A 14699-nucleotide genomic window follows, 5' to 3' on the forward strand; every position below is an offset into this window, starting at 1 on the left:
GTTGCAAGGAATTTTTATCATGGTTTTCATCCTATCACCAAGTGACAAGTCTCAGCCAAATTAAAAAACAGTGAGGTTTTCCTTTTAGGGAGCTTCTCCCTCTCAAGGATGAAACATGGCACAGGGCAAACAAGTGCTCTGTAAAAACCTGTATCGCCCCTGAAACAAGACTGTAGAGGAGATTTTAGAAATGTGGCAGGAAACCAGTTCATGTGTACGTATGTCTGGAATGCTAGCTGAAGTGAAAATATCTTAAAATAGCTAAAAGAGAGCTAGTTTAGTTTGACTGCACAGGAGTTCTTTCATGTTTTTAACCTAATATACAATAAAATATTACATATATTGCTTTGTACTTTAATATATGTATTAGTCTCAGACTAGCACTTTAGATTAAACTTCAACTTGAACTTCAACACCTGTAGTTCAGAGTATGAGTGGTGGAGGAAGGAACCCAAACTATCAGTCTTTATTCTATTGTTATTTTACTATTTTTGTGAGTAGCTAATATTCATTTCTTTAAAGTTTATAACCTTAGAAGAAAAAAAAAATACAATCAATAGGAGCAGTTACAGTAAAACATATGGTATATTACAGAAAATGATCTATTTCCTTCATTCTTTTAGCTTACAAATCCAAAGAAAAAAAAATAGTAGTATTTATTCCCTTTCTCTTTTCAACAAAAGTATGAAAGTAAAACTACAGACTTGTTATAAAACTATTAGTGAAACACACATTTCTGGAACATTTCTGTCAAAACACTTGAACACTGATGTTAACAGCTAAAGGAACTAGAGAGGCTTGTAACTGAGCAAGATACTATCTCAGGGAGCAGATAGCACATTACAGAAAGAGGCTTACTTTCTTTTTTTTTTTTAATAGTTTAGTTAAATTCACACTCAAAAACTAGACATATAAATTATATATAAATAAATATGTAGTTTCACTATGTAGAAACTTTGTAAAAGTAAAAATGTTGACTAAATATCTTACCTGTTTTCCCAGTTGACGTGCACAGATTGGGCATGGTTCTGGATTAACTCCTCCAGTAGTTTTATCCTGAGACTATAAAGTAGAAAAACAAACAACCTTCTTTTTCTGTTTCAACAAATAAATGGTTTTTCTATATTTGAAATAAGCTACTTGGAAAAATGAATGCTGAAGTCAAAGGAGTGGGTTACAAATTCAAAAACATCATGCATGAGGAAATAAATCAATCTTTAGGAATTATAAAATATTTAATCTAAGGTCAGTAAGTAAAAGGATTGCTGTTCATACTGCAGTCCTTCAGACAGTATCTGCATCTCTACTACAGCTTTGGAAATCTGCACAAAATAAAGGCCTCAAGAGAAATGTATCCTGTGAAAATACAGAGATACGCTTCTCATATTTTCTATCAGTTTTACATTGGTGTAAAAAATCATAAATATATTTAATCATACTTAAATATGTTTTATTTAAGCATTTTTATACTTATTTGGACACTATGATTTGATGTTTTTTTTTCCTTATTTAATCTGTAAACCTACTTGTGTCTGAGAAGCCAGGTTCTTTGAAAAAACATATATTGGACTATTATTTTACAAGGCATCTACTGAATGTAGACCAGTCACTTTTAATGAAGATTTTAACCACCTAAAACTACTCCGTAGTTTTATAATTGTTTAATTAAACAAATGGACAAAACATAATGTAATAACATTAGGACTAAGCAGTAAAACAAAACATAAAACAATGAATTTCAACATGTAATGAATCTTTATAGAAAAAATATTTTCTTGAAAATATGTATTTTAAATGAAAATATTGGCAGGTTTCTTCCATTAGCTAAATATAGTGCACACTTCAGTTTAATAAAGATCAAGGAACAGTAAACCTCACCTTCTCCAAATTAGTGAGATACAGAAGTTGTCCTAATTTTTTCTGAAGCTGTGATTTGGCAACCGCTTTGTCATTCAAAAGTTTCACTCGATTTTGCTCTACCTATCAAAACAGAATTAAATGAATATATACAAAATAAGAAATTAATACTAAAGTTTTTGAATAAAGCTTAAATACAATTTTTGGCAAAATTAAATAATTTACTGAGGATAGCTCATTCTGTAAACATATGAGCATCTCACCAAGCAAAAACAACTATGCACCCCTTTCCTATACCCAGCATGAATATAGAACAGAGAATGGATTGAGACAAAAAAAATACAAACTCAGTCATACTTGTTTCATTTTCACTGCTAGCTATCTCCAGAGGCAAAAGGAATCCAGAATATCTTAAGCTGTTAAATGTTTCTTTCAAATTTCATTCAATTTATCATCAGACTACTTAAAACCAAATTGATCCTGGACTTTCATTATATTTTCAGTAAGTCTTCATTTTTCATTTAACCTATGCAAAGACTGTAGAAACATCAAGCTCACTCCTTTTCAGATTAATTGCAGCTGATAGTGGTGTACTTATTAATACAGGAAAGGCCAAAGTATTGGGGGTTTCTTATACTGTTGAGAATTCATAAATAAAGTTTAGACTTTGTTAAACTTTTGTTTAAGCAAAGCCTGTAGCCTGTATGGCTATTTCTCTTAAAAAGGCAGCATTTTGTTCTAACATACAATCTCATAGAAAAAAGAAAAGAAAGCCTTTGTTTCTTGCTGAAAACATTTTTCTATTGCTTTAAAAAAAAGAGAGAAAAAAGGTTAAATCAACTCAGTATTTTCTCTATGTTCATGAACAGAAAATGTCTCTAAGACTGCTCAGAAATTCAAAAATGCTGAAAAATGCTTTGCCTTTTTAGTTTTCACTGCTGTTTAAATCCTTGCAGGAAGAAGGGAAACTGGTGAAGAGTCAGGTGAACTTTATTTTCCACCAGCTTGGAAAACTGAAGAACAGTCATAGAGAGAAGTCCCAGAGCCACTTGTCTGCTGCAGAGAGAGCAGCAGCCTTTTGGAAACACACCACTCTCACAGCCAAAAGGCTGCAAGAGTATATCAAGATAATGGTTCTGAGGTCCAAAAGGCCCAGATGCTAAATGTAAAAGTAGATAAGAACTCTTCTGTCACCTAGACTTTCAGAAAATTAAATGGAGACATACTATAGATATCACATATAAACAGACATAGATAAATATTTTACTTTCATAGGAAGTAGAATCTAAAACGAGCAGATTTATTCTTTCAGAAAAAACACCTCTTTCCCACCAAGTACTCTACCTCATGTGGTTCTATAATGTGCAGAACTGGTGGATTTGGCTTTGGCTCATCAGGATGACGCACTCTCAGTCGTTCTGTAGCCATTGCTAGTTCATCAATAGCAGACACGTGATCCCTTAGTACCATCCAATATTCATGAAGTAACTAAAAGAAAAGCCTAAAATAATTAGTAGCAGAATTCAGAGTTGAGCTACCTTTATGTCTCTCCACCATATGAGGTATAATGTGAGAATCTTTTTGGAGTAAAGGATAATATTTCTTCACTGTAATTCAGCAACAACAAATTATAAAGGAAAACTAGACCAGGATAGGAATAATTTTGCCTGCTCTCTTTTCCAGTATCTTTATGAACAAATTTAAGTAGTTGTTTCTCTCTCATTTCTTCTGAGCTATTAAAATGACTAACGCAATCGAAAGTATAGAAATCAAAACACCATGCAAGACTAAGCAAATGCTTAGAACAATGATTACACAATTTTAACACTTAACTATTACTGTAGTAAGGCTGCTTCTTAAAGATGAAGTATTGGTTCATTTCTTTAAAAAAGATTTTTTTTTTCAGACATTAACAGTTGTTGGAATGTTCTTGATGACAAAGGAACAGACAAGACAAAAAATGACATTCAGTTCAGTTCTCCAAGCAAAAGTAATTGCTGACATAAAAGAAATGGCTAAGACTGGAAGTATGCTATACATATAAATTCACAAATGTTGGTATTATTTTAGACAGCTTCCATGGGAAGAAGTATTGTATAGTATTATCTTTTTTTTTTTCTTAAGTATTGTATCCAAAAATCTTCACTGATCTTACCAAAATTTAAGACCATTTGCAAACTGTTTTGCAAAGATCAAAAATTATTATTTGTTGAATCTTATTTTTTTCAATAATGATATTTCAATAAGGATACTTCTAAGCACTGGATTGCCAGAAGTAGGTTGTGCACTTGAATTTTTTATGATTTAAGAAAGACTAGTGAAGCATTTGCTTTGAGCAATGCCCAGATTATAAATACAAAACTACCGTGTATTAAAATTGGCCTACAGGATAAGGACAGAACATAAGCTGAAAAGAATTTACTCCTCAAAACAGGAAAAGTCAAACTAAAATTGCAAAACAAAAATCCCTCTCATGCACAATGAAGCCAAATCAGCTCTTGATTGTCAGTCAAAAGGCTACTTTAAATAATATCTGTAAGAATAGTTTCCTTTCAGTAATATTAAAAATTCCATTGTCATCAGTGATGTTTTCTCAGAAATCCCAGGACTGCCTTCTTCAAGTGCTCATTTGTACAGTTTTTCAGTTACTATTTACTAATGAGAAAGCCTGGCAGCTAATTCTGCTTTCTCCTCATCATCTGTGCTTCCGTTTAACGTGTTAACAATTAGGGTAGTTGGAGAAGGAGACCAATTAAACGCAAGCTTAGTTTTAGAGATTTAAAGACTATTTTACATGCAATATCATTCCTGTAGCTCAAAGCAGATTTGAGTAGCAGATAATTGAATCAATATTTCCAAGTCAGGACAGATGGAGTCACAAATATATTATTTTTAGGGGAGTATTAGTCCTATCTTTTAGATCCCAAAGTAAAAGAACATGAAGAGAATATTTATTCCCTAATTGCAGCAGAAAAATCCCTACCACATAGCAAAGCTTCAGCCACTGGTTACCTTGCATCAATTTTCCTGTCTGAATTGCAGCAATCCCAGGACATAAAATACTGAAGCATGAGAACAGGAAGGGTCAGTATTTTTCAATCAGCGTTTTGGTACCATAATCAAATAATTTGACTTTCTGATGTCAACTGCTTAAAATAGACTTTAACATTTTGTCACACTGTAACCTAGTATTTGTTTTTAAAGGCAGCTGCAGATCAAGTTTCACCTCTAAGCAGCCCCCCAACCCCATCCCAATTTGAGGTAAGTAGGTGATCAGTAACCCAGTTTGCTGAAAAACAAGGACAGACTGAGTTCAGTCAGTTTATATATCTTGGATTAGGTGAATCACTCTATAGAATATCTTTTTTTCCTCCATGGACTAGATCTAGTGTCAAAAGCTTTGTTCGTGGATGGCAAACTTCTGTAAGAAGTAGCTCTGCTTTTTCAAAGCCTCCTACAAAAAAGCCAGTTAAGTGACATGTCTCTTGAATCATGAAATAGAAAGCTTAGAAAAAAGACCACAGGGGAAAAAACACTCCTACAAGGAGCAGGAGTTTGATGTGCTGTCAGACCACAGAAAATGAGTGCACAGAAGAACCACAAAAGGAGATAATCTTGACACTAGTGTAGCAAGAAACTTACTGAAGCAGAAATCAAAGTAAATTGGAAAGGAGAAGCATTTAAGAGAAAACACTTCTGATTACATCTAATATATAAAATAGGATGAGACCCTGTGCCCCAACTCCTCTCCCTTCTCCATCACTGTTACTCACTGCAAGGAAACCCACACATGCAAGAATAAGCAAGTGAAGCCTAGTATATGCCTTTATATTCCCAGGCCAGAGGAGACTAATGATTTCAGGTTATACTGTGTAGCATACACATACTGCCATTTACTCCAAGTAAACAAGGCCCAGAAAAAGGTTCTGTACCTAGCACAAGACAGAAAGTAAACTAAATTAAAGACTAGCATTGGATTTGTTGTTTCCTGCCACATTCTGATATAACTAAACAGGAAAACAGATATATCAGTATACTGCCTCAATAGGTTAAATTAGTACTTACTAATTTGCTTAGTAGTCAGAGCTCTTTTAGTAAATGTTAAACCATAGATAAACTATTTTTAATTAAATTGTATAAAAAGGTCTGTGAAAAAGCTTTGCATAGGCAAAGTAATTTCAGACAACTTAGATTTATTCACACGCAGCTTAAATTTGTTCATACTACATGAAATGCACCACACAAATGTTTCTTCAGTCTCACTTGTTGTACCTTATATTCCTTTTTCCATGCTTCAAAGAGTTCCAGAAACATGCTTCCTTCTTCAGTTAGCTTAACATCCATTCGGTGCGCTTTGGCAAAGGAGAGAATAGCTTTCAAGGCACGTTCTGTTTCACTGGTTGCCCACAGTCCTCGACTTGTAGTGGGTAAACGGTCATCAACAAGTCCTTCTTCATCTTCTATCATCTCTTCAAATATAGCCATTTGGCCTTTAACGCTTAAAAATAAATCCAATGTAATATTCATTACTGATTTTGTACTTTCACATCCATTTCTGCATATCCATCATATACTTCAGCCTTCTAATACTTGATTAAAGGAAAAAGGAAACAAAACCAAACACATACCATACATAGAGTTGTTTTATTACTTGATACCCTGAAGCTTGCTTAGAACACAGTGAACTTGCTACCAGCAATAAAATCCCTAGAAATGAAATCCCTGTACAGAACATTTTGTCAGCTCAAAATCATCAACAACTTTTGCAAAGGCTTATGCATCTTATTTTTCAATAGTTACCAAGGATTCTTGAACTGTCACATACAAGAAAAACACTTTGCAATTCTCACTTCCTAAATCAGCATGAATGTTGCAGCCGAACTCTGATGTAAAATCTGCTCCTGACTGCTGATGCCCAGACCACTTAGGAAGACGACAGCTTCCTAGTTCTCCTCTTGACAAACAATGCAAATTCAATCATTTTAGACCCACTTCCTCAAGTTCCTCTCTCATTGCAGCTTTGGTCAAACTATGTTACTTAATTTATGAATTATACAGAATACTTAAAACAGTGAATGAGAATGGTATTGTACCATTTGTAATCTGACTGCACATAAATGTGCACATATAGTAAACAATGTGTTCATCTACCAGGTCTGTATTTACACAAGCACTTTCTCAACATCTGATTTCAAATGTACTGTCAAATTATAGCAGCTAAGGAGAAAGCGACATGTATTTGTTCATTGTATGCAACTTTAAAAAGTGAAATTTATGTGGAGAAGTAAAGCTGACTAATAAAATTGCTATCAAGCCCAAAAGCAACAAGTTGGTCTTAAATTCTGTGATTAGATTGTTCTGTAAGTTGTCTTAAAGTGATTTCAAACAACTTAAAGTAGAAAATACAAAACAATAACTTTCACTTTTATTTCTATAATATGAAAAGTTAATAAAAACACTAACTTACGTGTGAGAAAAGAGCTTTGATTCATATTCTGTGAACAACTCATCAGCCTTACAGAAGACACAGCTAAAATACAGAAGATTGAAAACAGAAGCACTCAGAATCTGGCCAAAAACAAAGCAGTTCCTATAAATCTCTATTCCAACAAATGTAAACACACACAAATTTCTTAAAAAACAATTAAGTCTCATACGTACACTGGATACAAAAGATTTTATAAATATTAAAACAAAATGAGGTTGTGTCTTACAACTGCATCTACAATGATATATATATATAAACCCTTACTATGGATTAAAAATACCATTGTTCTCTTTCTTCATTTATTTCAAATCAAGGAAATACACCCTTACATATATATTGCATATCTTCTAGACATACTTGTTAAGTGGAAGTCTAACAGGTCGCAAGTGGCAGATAGTGGCAGCCTCAATAACCTGCTTAGAGGGAGGGCCTTCTAAATTTTTCACTGCTTCTCTTACAATCTTTTGGAACTTCTTCACTTCATCTAGTTGGGTTGTGAGCAGGTATTGAAGGCCTCTGCAGTCACGGAATCTGATTTAAAGAAAGAGGGAAGTAATAGCACATTGAGTCACCAAGTCAAAATTGGAGAAGAGGAGAAACTGGTCTATATGTCGTTCTATATTGCCTTTTAGTTCATACTATGCAAATGCTTAGTAGTAAGTGCCATGATAACTATTAGAGCTCATCCCCATGTACCCACTGAGATGATGTCTGGTGTTCATAGACTAGGAAGACTCACTGACACTTGAGAAGTGCAACTGTCAGTAAGCAACCTACAACATTCTGAGCCACAATACAAACCTACAGAAGTTTAACAACTACAAATATTTAGTCTCATTTGTATTTGTTGGCCAACAAATTGTCTTTCAAAGCACCTGTGCAATCCACAGCTGACACTGCAAAAAAGTTGTTGCATTTTGCACTTTAGCTTTCAAAGTCTAAACTATTAAATGAACATGAAAGTGAACTGTTTTCCTAGAACTTAGCTGTCTTTCTTGAGCTATCAAGACCTGGAATATGAAAACCAGGAAGTGCTTCTTATACTGTATTTTTCCTGTGGACAGAGGTCTCTTGCTGAAAACATGGTTCCAGATGTCATCTTTTCAAAATCTTACTCTCATACACAAGACTATGTTTTGGAAGATGGTCGTTCTACCTCAAAGAGAAAGTTTGATCTGAAACATCCCCTTTGGAAAGTGATGAAAGCTAGACAAGAGCAAGTTTACCAATATTAGTTCAGTTTTTAAAATGATCTAGTTAAGTAGTGTATATTCTGAAATAAAATAGACAAGTTTGCTTAACATGGTAGTCTGAAAATACATGAATTACAATTAAAAGTCTGTTGCTAATGCAATTCACTGTCAAATATTCCATATTCATGAAAATCTCCCACATTATACCCTAGTTAACCATCTCCAGTACTCAACTATAATTTAGCACTTGCCCCTTCCAAAACTGACTGATAATACTTCACATGAGCTAAATGCTATTTTTAGGGTTTTTTCCCCCATTACATACGTTAAACTAAATTAAAGAGGAAATAACTATTATTCTTTTCTAAAAAATAAAAAAAACCTATTGAGTCACAGATAAGTTATATAACCTTGGACAAGCTATCAGCAGCAGAAACATAAAGGCTCTTCCTAAATAGCTGATTTCAAGTGAGAAAAGTTCAACTTTTCCAGTATAAAAGGGCAAGCACATAGATAGACAGGAATACGAGAGGAGATTGCACATCCAAACAACTCCTTCCTCAAAATTTATTTAGAGCAGATGCAAAAAGAGAAGCCATTATTCTCAAATAGTACTTTAAAATTTCAGCTAATTTATGTAAGTAAAACATCTGGTTGAATCTAATAGTGGGCAAGGGCTTACCATCTTTTGGGATCATCGTAACAGAGTAAACATACTGGAGGATATGTCTTTATGTATCTGTAATTGAAATAAGGGCAAAAGGCAACGGACACAAGATGCAACACAGAATATATTGATCAGACAGAAGGAAAAGTTCTTTCAGTGAATAAGTGAGTCAGACACTAGAAGAGGCTGCCCATTGAACCTGTGACATTTCCCTCCTTGGAGATATTCCAAATTTGACAGGATATTACATGATTCTATAATTGCACTTAATAAATAGGAGTTGTTCAAGGAAGATTTCACACACTGATAATATTACTAACTCCTTGATGTGATGTTATCTGTTCATGTGATGATATCTGAGATCCCATTCAGAAGAAATGCACTAAAGGGTAGCCTTTAAGGTCATTTTCTTGCATACACACATAAACCTATAAAGCAGTGCTTTGTAAACGAAGGGCATTATATCTACTTAACCCACAGGCTTGTTACTGATTAAGTTTGGAAAATAGAAGTATTTGGTATTATCAGATAGCTGCAGTTACAGCAGAATTTGGTAGTACTGATATCTTTAACATGAAACCGAAACAGAACTCAAAAAACCAGCTATGCTGTTATCCAAGGATTTTTTAATATAGCCTGACCACTTCCCATTTATGAAAGTCAGTTTATTTTAGAGGTTACTCAATTTTAATACAATAAATTTCAAATTATTTTTGCTTAGTAGTTGCACAAGTGCAGAAAATTATAAAACCATCGAAGATACATTGCAGAGCATCTTAAGGAATGCTTGTCTAGGAGAAAACTAAAAATTCTCTTGCTTTTGAAGTTCTCTATTAGTTATCTCCCTTTTTGGAGCGTTTTTGAAACTTAATTGTAGCTCAGATGTTCTGAAGCAAAAGTGCCTGCCATTTAATCGCAACTGTTAGCAAAAGACTGATTGGAAGACTTGAGCAGACTTAACAGTATTCATTATCTTATTTTGTAGTTATTCTCTTACTTGTCTGCCATGGAGAGTTTATTAGTTTGCTGTTTGTAGTTGCTGGTTATCTCATTTTGCACACGCTGAACAAGCTCCTCATCGATGGCATATTGGATTGCTGTCTGGATGACATCCAGCCACCAAGGAGAACCTGAATGTATCTGTATTCAAAAGAGCAGCTTTGTTCATGAACATTCAACAAGTAACCAACTTACTCTTACTTGCTTAACCAACTTACTTACTACAACTTACAACTACACTTACTTGTGGCAGATGCTTATGCTGCTCTCCAAGCCTCAAACACAGACTAGTAAATTCCACAGGAAGTTACTAGGACATGAGAATATGCTTATAAAGCACCCCTTTTCCTGCTTAAGTAAATACATGATTAAGAAGTGTTCCACATTCCCAACTACTTCCACACTTTTAAATTGCTTCAGTCAAGCTAGGTTCACCTGCCTACACAAAAAAGGCACAGAAAAAGATATTACAGATACTGTAATCTACAAGTTTCCTGTTTCTCTCCAAACAAAAAAAAAAAAAAAAAAAAAAAAAAAAAAAACACCCACACACTTCACAGAACAACATTTTAAGAGACGGTGAAAGTAGATGGAAAAGGTATTTCCTCATGTGTTTTAATCCAAATAGCACGTAATCCCACATCTTTATCAACTCACTAATACTTTGCATCTACCCATTAAACCTTATTTGTCCCAAAGACTAAATGTAGTTAAGCATTAAGCAGTGACTAAATACATATTCAAACAAAACAACAAAAAAACCACACAGTTCCTATGGAAGTAACGGAAATCCCATCTGACATACAACAGGAGTATTTCAAGGCCAAAGCCTGCAACTTCTAGAACTAATTTATATGTGAAAAATAGTTAATACAGAAGTAAATATGGTGTTAAACTGTACTAGAATCACCTCACTGTGACTGTATACTTCTCTTTCTAGTCATCTGTTCATCATGTATTATGAGCTCCTTTAAGTAGGGAACACAGAATACATTTTTGGAGCGGGTGTATACATGCACGCACATGTGCGCATCCCAACTCCCATTTCAACTGTGTCTTCAAGGAATTGCTAGAGATAAATACCTAGAGTTCTGGATGAACAGATTAAAATAATAATAATCAAAATCCACAAACTAAATATGTAAGAGATACCTGCCTTTCTCTGAAGCTCCCGAATTGTCTGGAGAACTGGCTGTAAGGCCTGATGGGCTTCTGCAACTTCTGCATTGGATTTGCTCATATAATGCTGTCGAAGTTGTTCTGCCTATATGAATACAAGAATACAAGTCTGGCACAACTCATTTATAATATTAAATATGTAAAAGTTTCCCAACTACTATACTGTTTTAGAATGGCTAATTACCTAAAGTCCATAATCTAACCACCTTCATTTCTGAGAAAATTTAGCATTATCTTTTTCCTCTAGACTCTGTCGTTTATTAGTAAGCCTTGAAAAACGCTTGTGAAGACAAACTATGACAAAGATGTTAACTAAACAACTTCACTTTTTGACAAGTTAAAACAACATACTGGGAATACATTACATTAAAAAAACAAATTTAACTCAGTCTTTCTTCACTGTATTTTAAAAAAATACATTGTGTTGAACCTACACAATAAAAACACCCTAGAACACTCTGAGAATAGCATGATTTAATATTACCTACAATATTTATCCATCACGAACAAGAACAGCTGAAATAGAAATTTCATTATTTTTAAGCGCAAGTATATCTCTTCAATGAAAATTACTTCTGACAGTGAAAATCCCTTGTGGCATATGATTCTGTAAAAGATTTAATCACTAGCAGTTCATTTGATATTTTAAAGTATGCTGAACAAACAAGTTATGTCTCATGTAATACAGATACATCTTTCACCACTACATTCATTAGGTATCTTAATTTTGTGCGTTCTGGGGTGTGTTAAAGACTTTGTTTTGTTTGCCTGCCGCTATCAAAATAATTGTATTATTTTTATGGATGAAGTTTAGTTACTGAAATCAAAGAGGACAAGTTTTTGGATGAGCTATGAGAAGCAATCTCTACTTTTCATTTGTAAATAAAATACAAAGTTTCCAATCCTGCTCCTCACAACCTCAGGAAAAGATGTAAATAAATTGCTATGACTATAGGGAATAAAAAAAAAGATAATATTTCTATAAAGGCTGGTAGAAACATATTTAAATATTTAATTCTACCTCCTCTCAAGAAGTATAAATCAGTTATTTGAAATGCTCAAACATCACTTTACCAGTCTTTCCTTAAATACTCATCATATTCATGTAGTACTCAGATGTGATTGCAGGGAAAAGAAAGTGGTTGAATAGGTAGTAAATTACTTTGGTATCCTGCTCCTGGTACAACATTAAGGTTAGCTATAGTTGCTAATATTTTATCATTTTGAACTGGATTTGAAATAGCTGTCCTTCACTCATTCAAATGACATTTCAGGGACCTATATGTGAACATTTGACTATAAAAACTAGTTCAAGGAGACGTTCCTACTACTTGTTACAGTATTCTTTTGAGACAAATATAAAAGGGAGATGAATTTCAGCCAAAAACAGCCTAAAGTCTTGTATATGTGGGGAAACTAGTGTGCAGTAAGCTAGGATGCAAGCTTAACACAGTAACCAGTTCAGATGAAATTCCTCTGTCACACCTCATCATACCAGTGAAGTGCAAGGCATGCACTAGGAGATTCAACATTTCCAGACATGAGACAGCAGCTAATAAGGTTGTAATTTTCATACTAATAGTACAGCACATAAACAATTTCTAGAGGGAAGGTCCACCAAATCATCATTTTGGTGGCAAAACTTCAAGAAACAAAAACTATCACGTTTTCATGTTTTCTGAAACATCCACCATCAACTTAAGCAACTTGTGACTAAAACAAAGTGCTATTAGAACAAGTTTCAGAAAAACAAAAATGGAAATGCTGATTATACACAGAATTTGTATAAAAATACTAAAATATCACAAGATATCTAAATAGTAAGACAGAAACTGATCACCGCCACAGAAGTGGAGAGGCTGAAAGAACTGGGCTTGTCCAGACTAGGGAAGAGAAGGGTTAGAGGGCACAAAATAGCAGCCTTTCAACAACTAAGAGGAGGTTACAGAGAAAATGGAGCCAGGCACTTCACTGAAGTGCATGGCAAGAGAACAAGTAACAAAGGTTATAAATTGATTTGGGAGGCTCCCATATGGAAATTTTTCTTTAAGTATTCGAACACTTTGTCCAGAAAAGTTGTGAAATCTCTGTACTAGCAAATTTCAAAGGTCCAACTGGATAAAGAATCATAGAATGGTAACGTTGGAAGGGACCTCTGGAGATCATCTAGTCCACCCCTTAGCATAGCCCGTATGGCGACTGAACCCGTGACCTTGGCCTTAGCAGCACCACGCTCTAACCAACTGAGCTAAACCTGCCCCAAAGGCCAGAGTTACTCAGTCAGAAATCAGTGTTTACCCTGTTTTGAGAAGGAAGTTGGACTAGAAACCTCCTAAGGTCCTTTCCTGCCTTAATGACTCCACAGTAAATGTTCTCTCGCAAACATGGTCCATATGTCCACCACAAGTAAACAGTGAGAAACAAGGATCCCAGCTATCTAACCAGAGAGATTTCACTACTAAGGAGGTAGTTAAACAGGCTGATGTAGCCAGTAACTTATAGTGCCTTGCTTATCTGGCCAAAGATGGCCAAAATCTCTAGATATGCAGGATGTCTAAGAGTGAATGGGGAACAGTCAGTTGCTAGAGGGTATGTGATCATGAGTAACACAGAAAGGGCCTGGACAGACCCCGCTGACGAAATTCATGCAATGAAGAAAACAGAAAGTAGGATCTTCAACTTGAAGGTTATTTATTGCTATTTCTTTGTTTAGAAAAAATGAGGGAATAAAAAAAGGGTTTTTTTCCCAAAATATTCATGCAAAAAATGAGTAATATTTACCTCTTCTGCAAGTCGGCCATCACGCAAAGTTGGTGGAATTCCTGGGTGCTTTGCCAGCAACAATTCCATCAAATTGTGTGTAGAATGAAGTCTCTGAACATACAGAGTCATTAATAGTTATGAAAAAAGTATTTTATTTGTGACAGGAAAAGATCAGTACTGAAATTCTATAACAAGAAATTAATATTCATTTAAAATAAGATTTAATATTTTTCTCTCAATCTGAAAGCATCTTATAAAACAAATAAGTGTTGTTTTCCTCATTTTACTGAGATGAGAAATAAAATAGCCTAAAAAAAAATCTTCAAGATCTCACAGCAAATCAGCAGGAAAGTCTGATATCAAGTCTTCTGATTCTGTCTTGTACTCCTAATTGGAGTTGCCTTTGGCTATTACAGGAAACAAGTTATTTACCTTAAAGTATATTCTTTTACAATGATTTTCAGAATGTAACACAGAAATAAGTCACTTACATCATCTAAAGCAAAATAAAGTATAAGGTAAAAACAGCTCCCAAAGCTTCAACCATTTTCAT

General features: G+C 34.3%; 1 protein-coding gene across 7 annotated transcripts in view; it reads right to left on the bottom strand.

The window, feature by feature from the left end:
* The window catches only part of SHPRH (SNF2 histone linker PHD RING helicase), a 53667-nt gene that overhangs the window by 12368 nt on the left and 26600 nt on the right, over positions 1 to 14699 (bottom strand). For all 7 annotated transcript variants that reach the window (XR_009957927.1, XR_009957926.1, XM_062572351.1 and 4 more), the window contains 9 exons: positions 14165 to 14257; positions 11361 to 11468; positions 10203 to 10345; positions 7703 to 7876; positions 7325 to 7387; positions 6130 to 6355; positions 3202 to 3345; positions 1879 to 1980; positions 991 to 1062 (listed from right to left, as the gene is read on the bottom strand). Coding sequence is in view for 5 of the 7 variants with exons in the window: in XM_062572351.1 (XP_062428335.1) it covers positions 991 to 1062; positions 1879 to 1980; positions 3202 to 3345; positions 6130 to 6355; positions 7325 to 7387; positions 7703 to 7876; positions 10203 to 10345; positions 11361 to 11468; positions 14165 to 14257 (1125 nt within the window). In the remaining 2 variants the exon portion in view is untranslated. The remainder of the gene's footprint in view (positions 1 to 990; positions 1063 to 1878; positions 1981 to 3201; positions 3346 to 6129; positions 6356 to 7324; positions 7388 to 7702; positions 7877 to 10202; positions 10346 to 11360; positions 11469 to 14164; positions 14258 to 14699) is intronic.

The sequence above is a fragment of the Rhea pennata genome, chromosome 3 (genome assembly GCF_028389875.1).
Source record: "Rhea pennata isolate bPtePen1 chromosome 3, bPtePen1.pri, whole genome shotgun sequence".
Lineage (NCBI taxonomy): Eukaryota > Metazoa > Chordata > Aves > Rheiformes > Rheidae > Rhea > Rhea pennata.